The sequence below is a fragment of the Giraffa tippelskirchi genome, chromosome 11 (assembly GCF_054371585.1).
Source record: "Giraffa tippelskirchi isolate mGirTip1 chromosome 11, T2T-mGirTip1v1.2.pri, whole genome shotgun sequence".
In the NCBI taxonomy this organism is placed as follows: domain Eukaryota; kingdom Metazoa; phylum Chordata; class Mammalia; order Artiodactyla; family Giraffidae; genus Giraffa; species Giraffa tippelskirchi.
The window spans coordinates 14,235,917-14,252,600 of record NC_137285.1 but is presented as its reverse complement, the minus strand read 5'-3'; the positions used below and the strand labels follow the sequence as shown (position 1 = coordinate 14,252,600).

The 16,684-nt window shown below is 46.5% G+C and overlaps 1 protein-coding gene across 1 annotated transcript in view; it reads right to left on the bottom strand.

Annotated features, from left to right (window-relative positions):
• The window catches only part of RNFT2 (ring finger protein, transmembrane 2), a 61,378-nt gene that overhangs the window by 37,152 nt on the left and 7,542 nt on the right, over window positions 1-16,684 (bottom strand). The window contains exons 4-7 of the mRNA XM_081539703.1: window positions 14,206-14,687; window positions 11,254-11,330; window positions 7,685-7,785; window positions 4,346-4,499 (exon numbers count right to left, since the gene is read on the bottom strand). Coding sequence (XP_081395829.1) covers window positions 4,346-4,499; window positions 7,685-7,785; window positions 11,254-11,330; window positions 14,206-14,687 — 814 coding nt within the window. The remainder of the gene's footprint in view (window positions 1-4,345; window positions 4,500-7,684; window positions 7,786-11,253; window positions 11,331-14,205; window positions 14,688-16,684) is intronic.

The following is a 16,684-nucleotide window of genomic DNA, read 5'->3' as shown; positions in this document are numbered from 1 at the left end:
CTTTGGGGGGATTTTGTAGAGATGGTGTATGGGGACATCGTTCCTCAGTCAACACAGGAATTTCCCCGGGCAAATCCAGAGAACTTCCCTGGGAAGGAGTGTGGTCTAGGGATTCAGAGCAGCAGTCCTGGAATCAGACTGCCTGACTTCAAATCCCCACTCAGCCGTGTATAAGCTGCATGACCTTGGGCCTCTTCTTAACCTCTCACTGGGTTTTTTGCCCTGGAAAACAGGGATAAAACTAGCACCTTCTGGGGTACGTAAAATGGTATAGCTGCTGTGGGACATAGTGTAATCCTTCTTCAAAAAGAATTACCATATGACCCAGCCATTCCACTCTTAAGTATTACCCAGAAAAACTGTGTTCAGAGAGATCCTTGTGCACAAATGTTCAAAGCACCACTATTCCCGATAGCCAAAAAATGGAAGTAACCTGAATGTCTATCAATAGATGAATGGATAAACAAACGCTGGTCTCTCCACACAATGGCATATTATTCAACCATAAAAAGGAATGAAGTGCTGACATCTGCTACAATGTGGATAAATCTTGAAAATAAGACGCTAAGGGAAATAAGCCAGACATAAAAGGTCACATAATGTATGATTCCATTTACATGAAATTCCCAGAAAAGGTAAATACATACAGATATAAAGCAGATTGGTGGTTGTCAGAGGGAATGGGGAGTGACTGAATGTGTATGAGGTTTCCTTCTGGGGTGATGAAAAATGTCTTAAAATTAGATAGAAGTGATGGTTGCCAGTGAATGTACCGAATGTCATTGAATCACACACTTTAATAATTACTGGTTAATTTTATGTTATGTGGATTTTACCTCAATTTTTAAAAACCCACAAAACAATAGCACTTGCCTTCTAGAACAGATGTCAGAGGAAAATGATTTAAAGCCAGGGCCACATGAAGGCCTGACTCCACATCAGCTGCTCCTACTGCCATGGGCATTATTATGCTGGGGTTTGCGATCTTTGGCAAGTTACTTAACTCAGTGTCTGCTCTGTGCATGCAAGGAGATATCAACAGTATCTACCTACCAGGATTGTTAAGATTAAACAAGACAATGTCTTCAGTAGACTAGCAACTCCATGAGCATGTGGATTTTTGTCTACTTTGTTTATTGATATATCCCTGTGCTTAGAACAGTGCCTGGCACACAGCTGGCATTTTGCAACTGTTTCTTGAACAAATGGCAGTGCCTAACTTAAACATGGCCTGGTTCCTGGTAGTTGCTCAGCAATGTTTAGTTGTATTTATTACTATTGGTCTGGCGGCTGTATTTTTTGAAGGCCCCTGCGTGTTCCTTTCTAGCACAGGGAAGTGAGTACTACTTTGCCTTGCAGATTTCGGTGTCTTCACAACAGGGTGTCTGGACATCTACCAGACAAGAGAAGTCTGAGCTGATGAGGGGCAGATGCTCTTATCCCATTTTCCACATGAGAAACCTTCAGCACACAGATGCTGAGTAACTAACCCATACAGCTTCCGGAGCCGGCTCTGTGTTGCCCTTTCTCCTTCCCACTGATCCTTCTACCTCAAAGACTCTTTTCCTTTCTTGTCTCTTAACCAATTCATGCTGACAATTGAGTCTAAGCTCTCTCTGCAGTTATAAGAGGAGGTGATGAGAGTTAGCGTAGCTAGCTAGACTATCAACTCATCCACTCACCTATCCATCTACCTACCTGACTATCCATCCTTCTAAATCTCCATCCAAATATCCATCCATCCATCTAAATCTCTATCCATCTATCCATTCAAATCTCCATCCATCATCTAAATATCCATCCATCCATCTATTCACACAATCACTTGATTATCCATCTATCCACATATCCACCAACCTTCCCAGCTACCCATTCAATTCATCCATTTACCTATATAGCCATATTCATACATCCATCTACTCCCCATATCTACATACAATGAACATTTCCGAGTGCATATCTGATGCTGGTGATCTATCAACAAAGAAACCAGATGCATTCATTTCCTGCTGTCACAGAGGTTACAGTTGAGCAGAGCAGGCAGACAATTAAACAAGCAATTACGGTCAGAGTGGTGAGTGCTGGAACAGGGGGAGAACAAGGTGTTAGGAGAGCCCCAGTAGGGGCACCATCCCTCATCTAAAGGGCAGGAAGATGTCTAAGAGGCTGTGATCTGTAGGAGGAGCATGAATTGGTTAAGAGACAAGAAAGGAAAGGGGTCTTTGAGGTAGAAGGATCAGTGGGAAGGAGAAAGGGCAGCACAGAGCCGGCTCCGGAAGCTGTATGGGTTAGTTACTCAGCATCTGTGTGTTGAAGGTTTCTCATGTGGAAAATGGGATAAGAGCATCTGCCCCATGTCAGATTGGGACTAGCTGGTGTATGGAAAGGAATGAAAGAAGTAGGGTCTGATCTAGCTGAAGCACAGGTTCCTCGTCTCTGGATTCAGCCAATCTCATGTAGAAAATCTAAGGATGTGGAGCCGCAGATGCAGAAGGACAACTGTAAGTGGCTTGAGCATCCACGGATTCTGCTATCCAAGGAAACTCCTGGAACCAACCCGTCACAGATACTGAGGGGTGACTGTGCTCAGCTTTTCATCTGGAAAGAGTTGATCATAATCTCTCTCTCTCTGAGGGGTGCTGAGAGCCTTACATGAGTCAAGATGTAGAAAAGAATCTAGCAAGAAGCAGAGCGTACTAGGCAATGAGTAACCATCCTCTGCCTATTTTCCTTACCTTTCTCCCACAGCTACTTTGAGGCAGAGCTTGAGCCCTGAAACTGAAGCTCTGGGCTGGAGTCCCAACCCTTACCAAGTAACAGCTGCTTGTCCTTGTGTCTCATCATCAATGAGAGAAATAGTTATCTCCCTGGGACGAATCGAAGAGGCTACAAAAGGATTTCATACATAAAGTGCTCTTAGACCCTGGTTCGATTCCTGGGTCGGGAAGATCCCCTGAAGAGGAGATAGGCTACCCACTCCAGTACTGTTGGGCTTCCCTGGTGGCTCAGGTGGTAAAGAATCTGCCTGCAATGTGGGAGACCTGGGTTAGATCCCTGGGTTGAAAAGATCCCCTGGAGAAGGGCATGGCAACCCACTCCAGTATTCTTGCCTGGAGAATCCCCATGGACAGAGGAGTCTGGTGGGCTACAGCCCATGGGGTCACAAAGAGTTGGACACAACTGAGTGACCAAGCACAGTACAGCACAGTCTCAGGTTCACAGTCGATGCTCAGTAATTGCGAGCCATTGTTATTCCAGACCATCAGTGTTGAGCCAGCTTCCTCACATGCCTGGATTCACATCTCCTGCCTCCCACAGAGCGTCACAAATGCTATGAAAGAAAAGGCTCAGGGCATCTAGAAGTGACTGAACCCAAGGAGGGGGTCGTGGGAACCCTGTTTTGTGGCTGGTTGATCAGAAGCACAGGTGACAACCTGGGGCTTGTGACTGGCCATCTGAAGGGACAGGAGAAGTCTGGTGGGACTAAGCCCTTCTCCTGTGGGATCTGATACTATCTTGAGGTGGATGGTGTCAGAACTAGATAAACTGTTGGACACCTAGCTGGTGTCAGAGAATTACATGACATGTGGAAAACCCACATGTCTGGTGTCAGAGGTAGTGAGCATGTGTGTGTACAGAAGAAACACAGAAGTGTGTTTTTCCTACACACCTGGCCAGTGATTTGACCAGCTGTCACTCCAAACGAATGGTCAATTCCAACTTGCTCTTCTGCCAACCAAGGCCTGGGACAAATTTTGAGCTTTCTGACCTAATGATGATGTCGCTTCCTAACACTGCCCAGTTCTCTGAACTACAATGATTATCCCCCAAGACCTCCTCATACCAGCACCTGCTGCAGACCTTTCCCTAAGATGACACTGCAAAGAATCCTTGTCACCAGTCCTCCTCCTGCAGCCATGGCACGCATCACTCATAGATCACAGAGTTCTTTCCTCCTGAGCCTCGGTTATCCCTACAGAACATGCCCCAGAAGCCATGAAGAGTGAGACCTGTGAGAGCCATCCTTCCCTGGAAAAAGCAGGACCCAGGGCACGTCGATGTGCTTTTTTCCTTTCTCAGGAGAAATTTAGATGAAAACTGCATCAAGGCCAGCTTTGAACAATAAGACTTAGGAAATGCACTTGGAGAGTAGAGATGTGACAGGAGGGTGATGACAATAAAGAATGATGCACAGCTTCAAGGAACGATGAGAGGTGGGTTACCGTATCTACCAGCTCAGGTTCTGTTCATTTGATGACCTGACATCAGCTCTGCTCAAGTCCAACCTTTCTTTCTCCAGAAAGAACCCCTGCATGATTGGCATGATGGGGGCCGCCGTGCCTACCTTGGACTTGACGGCCAGAATGATCTTAGGCAGGGCCACGACGAGGCACTTGAGAGCAATGGTGATGTACTTAAGCACAAAGTCTGCGATGCCCACGATCCACAGCAGGTCAAAGAAGTCCAGCGTCTCCAGGTTGGGCTTCAGGAATATGAGGCTAGGGGAGGAGTCAGAGTGTCAGAGTATTCACTTAGGATCACTGGCCTGTGGCAGCTCCTTCTACTCACTCTGGGAGCCTTGGAAGTATTACCTGTAGAAAGAGCACTAAACTGTGAGTCAGACATCTGTGCCCTGTTCCTGAATGAATCTGCTACTAACTTGCTGTGTGACCTTGGGTGGCTATCTTAACCTCTCTGAGCCTCAGTTCCCCTGAGAGTTAAATGATGAGCTTAGCCTGGAGCATCATAAGTTAAGGTCCCCTCCAGTTTTACGGGTCCACAACAGGCTCCAGTTTTACGGGTCCACAACAGGCTCCACAAGAGAAAGTGGAAGGAAGGGAGGGAGGAAAAAAGGCTGACTAACACTATGAAGGAGAGAGAGAGAAGCAGGGAGGAAGGTTTTGATGTGTGACAGTGTGCGAAGCCCTTTACTCACTGTATCTTATTGTTCTGTGCAGTAAGCATTGCTCACCCTCACTTTATAAATGAGGCACTAAAGCGTGGAGAGGTAAGGTAAGTTGCCCAAAATCATACTGCATGCTAAGCATATGGGCATGAGTATCAGACAGACTTGAACTTGAATCCAGGCTTCTTCATTTTTTGAACACTAGGCAAATAATGTTCTTTCTATAAGCCTCAGTGTTCTCATCAATAAAATGGAAATCGTTCCCTCCCTCATAGGGTTATTGGTGGGATTCAATGAGATGATAGACATACTACAGACTGTGCCAAGCAGCACTGACAATGATAACCACATCTCTACGAGGCAGGCACTGTTAATCTACCCATTTTGCAGATGAGAAAATGGAGGCACAGAAAGGTAAAGGAACATGCACATAGTCCTACAAATACGAAGGAACAGTGGTAGATTTGAACCTAGGTGTGCTGGCTACAATTACTGCCCTCAATCCTTACTCTACAGTAGTGCTGCTTGGAGTGTGTAATCCCTCTTACCCATCCGTGACCAGGTAAAGCAACCTCATACTCAACTTCTATACTTCCCTTGCTGGAGACAGACAAAAAATCATTCTCAAACTGACCCTGGTCCATGGCCCACGTGTGGAGCAGCATTGCTGTCTGTCACCTCTGCAGATGATGATGTTATTCATGTTAATAATATCTTGGTTCTTTACATCAGGCTGGCCCTACTGCACCTGCTGTATGTGTCTCAACTCATTTCATCTTCCCGAGGGCTCCAGTTGGTAGGCACTATGATTATCACATTTTGAGCTGGGGAGTCTGGAGTTCTATGACATCATGGAGGCCACAGTGTCTCAGCTAGAATGTGGAGCTAGGATTGGAACCAGCACCCCAACCGTGCTGGGCCCCTCGCTTTTCTTTCTGCCGGATTAGAGGCTCCAAGCAAAGGCCACTCCAAGTCTTGCTTGTCCCCTGAAAAGCAGGGGACAGTGCACACAGCCCAGACTGAATGCTTTCTAAACTCTTCCCACATACTCTGCTGGCTTGGCAGACAACAGTGCAAACTGAGGTCCCCTGACGAGAGGATTCTAGGAGTGAAATGGTCTATTTTTTTACTTTTATTTTTAAAAATTGATTTCTATTTATAATAAAGATCTCTGAAGAGCTAGACTGTGGGCTAAATCAATGAACACAATCTATTTTGGTAATCTCTCATGATACCGTCAGTGTCCTTCTACATCTGAGCCCCATCTCTATGGGATGCCCCATCTCCCAAGTCTGAGAGGCACACAGGTCACGATACAGGGAGAGGCTGGTGGCCCTGAGCTCCCCTCTTTGTTTCTGCTCTTGTCCCTCCCTGCGTATATCCCAGGCTGGGGGGCTGCCTTTCATGCCCTGCTTCTCTATTATGCATGCAGCTCTGATGGCAAAAAAATGAAGATGTGCCATCCACTTTCCATTTTATCCCAGAGACACCAATCTGTTACATCCACCTACCTGGGTTTTACTTCATCATCTTCATGTTTTTCTGTTGGCTTTGGAGCCGGAAAGATGCCAAAGTGTTTTTCCACAGATTGATCACTACATCCACTTATTTCTAACATACACTATGAACTTCAATGGACGGATACATTTTATTGTCAGTTTTCCACCCCATTAGGCACTACCACCAAAAGGTATAGTAATTCATCATAAAACAATAATATTATGATTATGACATATCAAATGTTGTACAGTTTGCCCAGTAGTTTCTGCATATTATAATATTTGGCCTCTCTAATCATTAGCCTGTTCAGGTGGATAAAGCAGCAATTAACTTGCTCCCAGTTTCACAAACGCAGAAATTAAGGGAGGTTCAAAAAGGTTCCACTACTTGCCAAAGGGCACAAGCTGGTACGTGGCAGGATTATGACCTTCTGATGCTGGTCATCAGACTTCAAATCCTGGGATGATTCAAACTTGCTTTCACCTACCGGGACTAGGGTTCATTAAAAAGGGCTTCATTAAGCCTCAGTTTCCTCACCTGCAAAATGGCAACAGCAATACCCTGCTCACTTGGAAAGCAAAGTAAGATAATGGCTGTTAGTATCACTTACAAACACACTCTAGACCACTGACATCAAAAAGGAAGACACTCTATTGCTTTTCCCCAAGCCACTCTCTTTCTCTTCATGTGCTGCCAGTTTGACTCAGCCCCGGTCTGATGAGGGCACAGGGGTCTGAGCCTGCGAATGTGATCATGCTCAGAAAATGGCACGAGCTGGAAATTCATCCAAAGTTCTGGGAAACTCCATCTCCTTTACCCTCCACCAGGACCTTGATCTTCTGGGCCGGGCAACTAATGCACTGTGTGAGAGGCATGTTGATGCCTTGGAACGAATTCCCCAAATTGCTTTTATGCAACTTTGGGTGGCTCCAGAAAGTGGTGAAACTGCTTATTCCTCAAAGTCCATTTTGAAAACAGATGGACATAATCTGAAAGCTTGGCTTGAGTTTCAACCCTGTGCTAGAGACCGTCACTGGCTAGTCCTCTCCCGTTGTGCACTAGGTGGTCAGTAGAAAATGCAAAATTATACATGCGGCTTGCATTCTATTTCTGCTCAAGAATTCTGCTTTAGGCATGTGTGCACATAACAACAGGGTGGGATCTGAAGGTTACAGTGTGACTGAGGGCTACTATATCATTCTCCAATGAAGGGGCTGTGGGTCCCAAGTGCAACAAAGCTCCCCACTTTCCCACTGGGGGTCAGACTCCTCTGCTCACCTGTTATACAGCTGCTGGGAACTGAATGTGTAGAGCACATAGAGGGTGTTCCCCGCCAGAAAGGCCAAGATCCACAAGATGACCAGCACTGATCTCTTCTCCTGGAGACAAAGCGAGAGATCTGTGGGGATGCTGAAATGTCAAAGGTACACCTGGCAAAATATTCCAGAATGCTCCCCAACAAGGGGCAAATGTTCCCTTTCTCAAAGGTTTGGAGGAAACATGGCTAATGGTGAAAGGAAGGGTGTTGGCATCTTTCCATCCCACTGGAACCCAAGCAATGGTTATAGTGAAGCTAACAGAAATATGTGAATCTGCTTGGAGAACAATCCAGAGTCAGGAGGGCACCATGGTTAGCAAACCTGATTCTGGAGCTGGATGACCTGGCTTCAAATCCTTGATCTGCTTCTTGGGGGCTGTTCAACCCTGGGCAATTACTTAAACTCTCTGCATTTCTCTTTCCTCATCTGCAAAAAGGGTACATATTACATCTTAACTTATAAAGTCATGAGACCTAAAGTACATGAATCATTTAGAACAGTGACTGGCATATAGGAAATATTAGTTTACATTTACTGTTAGGGACTGAGGCACAGAGAATTTAAGCAATTCTTGCTCAAGGGCACATGTTTTAATAATGTTTTATTTTTTTTGACTGCACTGTGCGGCATGTTGAGTCTCAGTTCCCTAGCCAGGGATTGAACTCGTGCGCTCTGCAATGAAAGCATGGAGTCCTAACCACTGCTCCGCCAAGGAAGTCCTTCAGGGGCACATATTTTAAGGTCCAGTGCCCTTATTCAAAAGTGAGGTTTTGTTAAGGTTTAAGTAAACTTGACAAATGTAAACATTTAGTCGGGCACAGGAGCGTGTTTCAGGGTCACTAAGCGGTAGGACCTGTTATTCCAACTTCAAAAAACGATTCAGATCGACAAGTTAGAAACTGCTGTTCTAACTTTTTCTGGTATGCACCTTTCCAGACTGACCATTCAGTGTAGGGGCATGTTTGTAGGACTACAGTCAGCTTCGTGCACATCGACATCAAAGCGCTCTGAGATCCAGCCCAGTTTCTCTTTCTTCAGACTTGTTTCTGATTAATCCCCAGGAAGACAAGCTGGGAAACCTTCTCAGTTTGCTTTCTCAGTAGTCTCTCAGCCTGAGAGCAAACCCAGGAAACTTCCAGAGGAAGTGAAGGGCAAGGTGTTCCTGCCTGTGTGCCCTGGGATACATAATCAGACCCCCGTGCTGTTGATTCTCAACAGCTTGTCTCTTCCTGGACCGGGGCAGCTGCATTGCTGGAATAAGATGAGGTCATAACTTTCCCAGTGTAACCTTCCCTGTGGTTTCGGTAAATGCTCCAGTCTCCAGACACAGCTCAGTACTCCACACACTGTTACAACACACATTTCCATAGAGCAGGCAAAATAAATGCATCTCCATCCACCCATTATTCCAGGAGTGGTCAAGGTTAACGGCCTGAGAAACCACCTCCAAACAACCAACTGCTCTTATCAATGTGATTAATCCACTCAGCAGCCCTTTTTATGCCAATAAATAATAGATTCCAGTTTAATCCCCTGTAAATCCGAACCAAAAGTGGAACAGAAAGGGAATGAGCAATGCCCCGAGAAGCCAGACTCTGGAGGACAAGTGGGGTAGTTCTCCAGTAGTAAGCTGAGATTCCTAAACTAAGAGTCATGTAGACCTACTGCCACTGAAATATGCACACATAGGCAAAACATCACCTGAGTCTTCAAAGGGTGCAAAGATCCCTAGAAGCCTGTTCATGGCTACAGGCATCCCCTTGTCCTTAAAATTCAAGTCAAGGAACCGTGAGGATGTTACTGCATCTGAGAAAGAGACAGCCCCAACAGCCCCACTATGACACTGAACAACCTGCTGTTCTTTTTTATAGGTGATTTTTTTTAAAATTTTTATTTATTTGGCTGCATGGGGTCTCAGTTGAGGCATGTGGGCTCATCTGGTGCGGAGCACAGGCTCCCTGGTTGTGGCCATGTGCAGATTCAGTTGTTGTGGCATGTGGGCCCAGCTGCTCCATGGCATGGGGGATCTTAGTTCCCCAAGCAGGGATTGAACCCGTGTCCCCTGCATCGCAAGGCAGATTCTCAACCTCTGGACCACCAGGGAAGTCCCAAATTGTTGTTCTAATAGCAACAGAAAGGGGTTTGCATGAAGACGAGACTGAGGCTCAAGAAGAACCTCTGGCTCCATGCCCTACTCCTGACTTGAACATGCTCATTTATTTAAAATAAAGACTGAGCTGGCATTTGTGTCTCATGGAGGCCTAGGTGCTTCCAAGAAAGCAGATGACCCCAAAGCAGGGTCAGAGAGGATCGTGGCTATGATAGGAGCCCATGTGCAGCAGAATACACAGGCTTGTTAAAAAAAAAAAATAGCTCAGTTAAGTCGTTCCTATGAGCCAGGTGCTGCACAAAATATGTTCCAGGCACCATATCATTTAATACTATCAGTGAGTGTATGAAGTGGGCGTGGCAGTCCCTTGCCCAGAGGCGGTACCTGAGGATGAGATCAGTGAGGTCACCCCTCCAAGGGCTTGCAGGAGGTGGAGAGGCTGGGATTTGAACCTGGGGGAGCACAGGCTCTGGGCACAATGCCTGGATTCATATCCTGACACCATGCTTTGCACTGGCTGTATGGCCTTAGGTAGGAAGCTTCGATCTTAGTCAAGAAATTCTGGGAAATTCTGTTTCCTCATTGGAAAAATGAGTTAAATGTGATTCTGCCTCCTTCCCAAGTTGCTGGGACAGATCTCCAAGATGAGCTGTGAAATGGGTCCAGCACTGTGCTGGACACATTGAGTGCTCAGCAGGTATCAGAAGGCACTGGGGATGATAGTGGTGAAAACTGCACAGCCACACAGAAGTGCCACTGGGATGGCCTTAACCATGAGGGTGGGTAGGAAATGAGTTAACTGACTGAATGTCAGGAGGGTAAGGGGACTGGGCTAGGGGCATGAGAGGAGAGGCTGCTCTTGGAAGGGAGAAGGATGGCACATTTGGGGACCTGCCAGGGTAGGAGGCAGAAGAATGACTCCCAAAGGTGTTCCTGTCCTAATTCCTGCAGCCTGTGAATCTGTTTGGTTCCACGGTGATAAAGGTTGCAGGTGGAATTAAGATCGCTATCAGCTGACTCTGTGTTGGGGAGAGTTTCCTGGATTATCCGGGGGTTTGGTCCAAATAATCACAAGGGCCCCTAAAAGTGGAAGAGAGAGACAGAAGAGCAGAGTCAGAGGGGGATGTGTCTATGGAAGGATGTTCACAGAGATGCAATGTGGGTGGCTCAAAGGAGGAGAAGGGGCCTGGAGCCAACAAATGTGAGTGACTTCTAGGAAAAGGCGAGGAAAGAGACTGTCCACCGAACCCTCCAGAAGGAAGACAGTCCTGTGGACACCTTGATCTTAGGTTAGAGGGACCCACTTCAGACCTCTGACCTATAGAACCATGAGGAGCCCATTTGTGTGGTTTTAAGCCACTGAGTTTGTGGTCATTTGTTACAGCAGCACTGGGAGGTTGATTTGCCAGGTGACTCACCTTTAGAGAGACCTGTTCCCGGAGCGTGGAGTTGGCATAGGCGAAGGTGCTGGCCATTCCGATGCACACGGCAATGCCTACAGGGCAGAGGAGGGGCCAAGACCACCCACTTAGATGCTTCAGGCCTGGCCTGGCTTCCTAGGGACACAGGACACAAACCTGCTCCCCTCAGAGTCAACACACTAACCACAAAGGAGAGAGAAAATCCCATCTCTGTGGCATTTGGGCTGCCATGTATATTTCTGGGAACTGCGAGGCCTCTGGCTTAGGGATGGGATTGAGGCCACTGTGGGGGAGGGTATTTTATAGGACCAGTTAGCATGGGCTGTGCAGTCTGGTAAGATCTGGGTTCAAATCTCAGCTCTGCCACCTCCTCTCTGTGTGAGCCTGGACTAGTCACTGCACCTCTCTGAGCCCAGTTTCCTCCTCTGTAAAACAGAATAATAACAGAACTGGACTCAAGGAGGGATACTGCTTACAGTGCACAATCTCTAAGCAGTTTGTTGTTGTCGTTGTTCAGTCACGAAGTCATGTCTGACTCTTTGTGACCCCAGGGATTGCAGCATGCCAGCCTTCCCCATTCTTCACTAACTCTGGGAGTTGGCTCAGATTCATTTCCACTGAGTCAGTGATGCTATCTAACCATCTCATCCTCTGCCGGCCCCTTCTCCTTTTGCCTTCAATCTTTCCTAGCATCAGGGTCTTTTCCAATGAGCTGGCTCTTTGCATCAGGTAGCCAAAGTATTTCTATTTTCAAAAAGAATCTGAGGCATGTTATTTGTAATAAAAGCATATGTAGCAAAAGACCACAGCACCATAAGAAATGGAAGTTTCATGTTAAAAGGGAAAAGAATTCCTAGCTGACAGGAAAACATGACCTTTGGAGAGGGGAGAAAAAGAACGAGGTTTTATTCCACAATTTGCTGAGCTACGATCAGAATTCTCCCTGAACAGGGATTTTCAAATCCTACATTTTGTTCCTTGTGGACAGGATTCTGCTTTTACACAATGTACAGAATTTCCCATGCTTGCAGTTCACTTTTACTTTTTAAATAGTACATGTATTCCATGCATGCTTCCAGATCTACTTTATAAAAGATGAGTTGCTTTACTGAAAACATATAAAATCAAAATCAGTAACCCCACAATCCCTTCTTATACACTTTGATCAAATGAACAAACCTGAAAACTAAGAAAGAATATGACCAAACTTGGGAATAAAACTTGGTGGTGAGTTTGTTGGAATTCAGAGTAAGAAGAAACAGGCCAGCTTCTATTTCTAGGAATAAAAAGGAAGGTGGAGAAGGGCATGGCAACTCACTCCACTATTCTCGCCTGGAGAGTCCCATGGACAGAGGAGTTGGTGGGCTATACCATGGGGTTGCAAAGAGTCAGACTTGACTGAGTGACTAGCACTTTCACTTTCTTTCATGAAAAGGTGCAGGTGTACAGTATAATCTTTACCTACATTAGGAAAAAAGGGGGGCATGCAAAGGTTGAGGCTCAGTAGCTTGCAAAGTTTAGAAGCAAGGGGCAGAACTTCCCGCTTGAGGCTTTGTGCACAGCACCTGGGGAAAGGGTTCAGGCACCCAAGGAGGGGACTGGCACCACTGCCACAGGAGCCCTAATCCAGCTGGAGCTAGACCTGGAAGGAGGTGCTGAAGGGCTCAGAACCCAGTGCATACACAGGTTATAAAAAAACAAAAAAAACCCACCATTTTTTAATTGGTCAAAAAGAAAAAAAAAAGGAAGGGACTGATATGGTAGCATCCCGAAAAGGAAGGAGTGACCTGGGTCAGCTGGAACATACCAGAAAGGGGCTAATAAAACACAAATGATGGCCTAATCTCTTCTAGATATTTCTTGTGGGATGTACTAGGCTATGAGATAATTTGTACTGTAATTTCTACCATAAGATAAAAACAATAGCCTAAAACTTTCCAGGGCACAGCAACATCATGATCTAATACCACTAACAGAAATAAATAACAGTGGACAAGAGACCATGTTTATTGAATGTTAAGTGTGTGTCAGGTTCTATGCTAAGTACTTCATGAATCATTATCTTACTTCTGAATAATAATAGGTTGTATTTTTTGAGCACTTGCTATGTGCAGGGTTCCACGTTAAATATTTTACAGGTACTAATAATGAATGTAATAAAGATAATCATCTACACTTGCACAGCACTTATTCTCTGCCAGGCACTGACCTAAGGGCTTACCAGGTGTTTACTCATTTAACCTTACTCAATCTTATGAAGGCAGAAGCTGTACATATAATAGTACCTGTAACATACCATTATAGTATATGTGTATCTACAATACCTATATAATAGCATATGAAATAGTATACAGCTGTCCCCAACCTTTCTAGTACCAGGGACTGACTTCATGGAAGATAATTTTTCAACAGGTCAGGGATGGGGGGAATGGTTTCAGGGTGATTCAAGCACATTACATTTATTATGTACTTTACTTCCAATCTAATGCCGCTACTGAGCTGACAGGAGGTACTGTTCCATGGCCTGGAGGTTGAGGACCCCTGTAATAGTAATTTTAACCCCCATTTTATAGATGATGGGACTAAAGCACAGAGATGTTAAATAACATCCCCAGCATCACACAGCTAGGAAGGGGCAGAACTCAGGTTCAGACTGGAGCAGTCTGAACTCCTCGATGCCTTCAAGTCACCCAACCAGCTGAGGAAGTTTCTATCATAATCCTCGCTGGACAGATGAGGAAACTGAGGCTCAGAGAAGGTAAGTGCCTTGCCCCAAATCACACAGCTAGTTGACCAGGATTTGAACCCAGGTCTGAAGCGGAATCCTGGCCTCTTAAGGACTTTGCACCATGAGGACCTCTACTACCTGCCCTTGGCACTTGGGATGGAGACCCCCGACCCCTTGGGTGAAGTGGCAGGCATTGACCCCCGCATCCCTCCCACACTCACCGAGCTTATGCTGGAAGCACAATTTGGCCAGGAGGATGAGGATGAAGGGGAGCCCTTTCTGGAGCCAGCAGATCACGGCCTTCAGCTCAGACAAGGCTGGGGCAGGTGTCCCGGGCTGCTCATCGCCCCCCTCGTCTGAGTGTGAGCGGTGGTCCCCACCCACGTGCTGCAGCAGGGAGCCCCCACGGTGGCTGCCGTGGTGGAAGTGGTGGTGGGGCTGGCGATGGTGGTGGTAGGCACCCCCCTCACCGCGGCCCCCGCCTTCCTCCCTGGATGCCGGCATCTGGAGGAACACGTCCCCACCGCCCGCTGCGGCCCCCAGGACCAGGCTGGACGGGAAGGGGGTGGTGGGGAGGCTGCCTGCTGGGAGGCCGGATAAGCCTGAGAAGAGCGCTGGTGGGGAGGCCGCTTCCACCTTCAGACTCTCAAAGACGCCGCCTTCGTCCACACTCGCTTCGGAGCTGAGCGCTTGGCTGCGATTTCTGGACCAGAAAGGAGAAAGAAGTCCCACCAAGTCAGGCAATGGAGGGTGGGGGGCAAATGACAGTATCAATAATGTCATGGGTTGAATTGTGCCCCCTCCCCCGGGGAAATCATACATTGACACCCTAACCCCCAGTACCTCAGCATGCGACTGTTTTTGAAGAAGGGTTTTTGCAGAGGTGATTAAGTTAAAAGGAGATTATTATGGTCAGCCCTTGTCCAGGTTCCCTGGTGGCTCAGATGGTAAAGAATCTGCCTGCAATGCAGGAGACTGGGGTTTGATCCCTGAGTGGGGAAGATCCCCTGGAGAAGGGCATGGCAACCCACTCCAGCATTCTTGCCTGGGAAATCCCATAGACAGAGGAGCCTGGCGGTCTACAGTCCATGGGGTTGCAAAGAGTCAGACACGACTGAGCGACTGACACTTTAATCCAATATGACTTTTGTCCTTACAAGAGGAAATCTGGACACAGACACAAGAGAGGGTGGATGATATGATGACACACGGAGGAGGTGGCCATCTGCAAGCCACCAAGAGAGGCCTCAGAATAAACTAACCCTACTGACTCCCTGACCTTGGACTTCCAGCCTCCAGAACTGTGAGAAAATAAATTTCTATCGTTTAAGCCACCTAGTCTATGACACCTTGTCATGGCCAGCCCTCGCAAATTAATACAAGTAATAATAGCAATAGGGTTATAATCTTTCTTGAAAATTTACTATGTGCCAGATACTTTTTCCAAGTGCTTTTCATTACATTAACTCATTAAGTCTTCCTATCAACCCTGTGAATTAGGTACTAATAATACCCCCATCTTATAGATCAAGAAACTGAGGCACAGAAAAGAGTAACTTGTCTAAAGTCACACAGCTGGTAAGGGGTGGTACAGGGAGATTCAAACCCAGAAGGCTACCTCTGGAGTCTGCTTTCTTAACCACTTTACTTCACTGAAAAGGGAGCAGTGGGTCCTACGATTCGAGAATAACCTCAGGAACTCAGGTTCCCCTGGCTCTGTCATCTCCAAGTTGAATGATTCCCAGTTCCCAAGTGGATCCACCTTGGTTACAGCTGATATTTGGAGGGCAGCAGAGAGTAATGAGAAGAAGACTTAATTGGAGAAGCCCACATGTGAACCCTAGCTCCACCCTTCCTGAGGGTCTTAACAAGCCTACACTCAGTTTTCTCACCTGGAAAATGGATATAAACACCGTTCATGCCTAGAATTTCTGGGGATCAAATTTAGAATACCCCTTTCAATATATCTGACACTAAGTAAATGGGAACTCTTATCTCTATCCCTATGCAAAACCTCCAGGGCCAACTGCCATTTCTAGTTCCAAGCACAGCCTCTTGTATTGAAATCAGATAAAGGATGCTGATGCTCTTTCAGAGCCACTGCCAGAGGAGCAGAGAGCCTAGAATTATTCTTCCAAGAATGGAGAGCCTTGAACTGGGTGCCCTTTCCCATAAACACCAGGCCCCAGAGCCCTGGATGTCATGTCTTCTCTTGGACTTGTCCTATTCAAATGGAATCAGTCTACAGAACAGGTGGAGCTGATTAGTTTAATGTGCTGTGTCAGTGGGAGGGGCAAAGAGCCACCTTCTCCTCCTCCTCTCACCCCAGAAGAGGGCCCCCAAGGCACCTCCACAAACCCCTTCAGTATACCAAAAACACCCCGAGTTTACTTCAAGTGAGAGCTGAGTTCCACTCATCCTCTCGACTCCACAATCCAGGGCATACAGTAGGTGCTTAATAAATGCACGGCCGCTATCATCCAGGCACCAAATGGCCCCTGAGGGAGGCTCCAAGGAAGGTTTTACACTGCCTTCACACTTGACCTTATATAAACTATCCCCCACTCAGAGAACAAGGTGAATTAAAAAAAACCCCAACATACATTCAATTATTTCACTATCCCACTAAAAGGGCTTCCCATTCTAAATGCCTTCTTGCAGTCTCAGATAAATCCCATAGATAGGGACTAATATCATTCC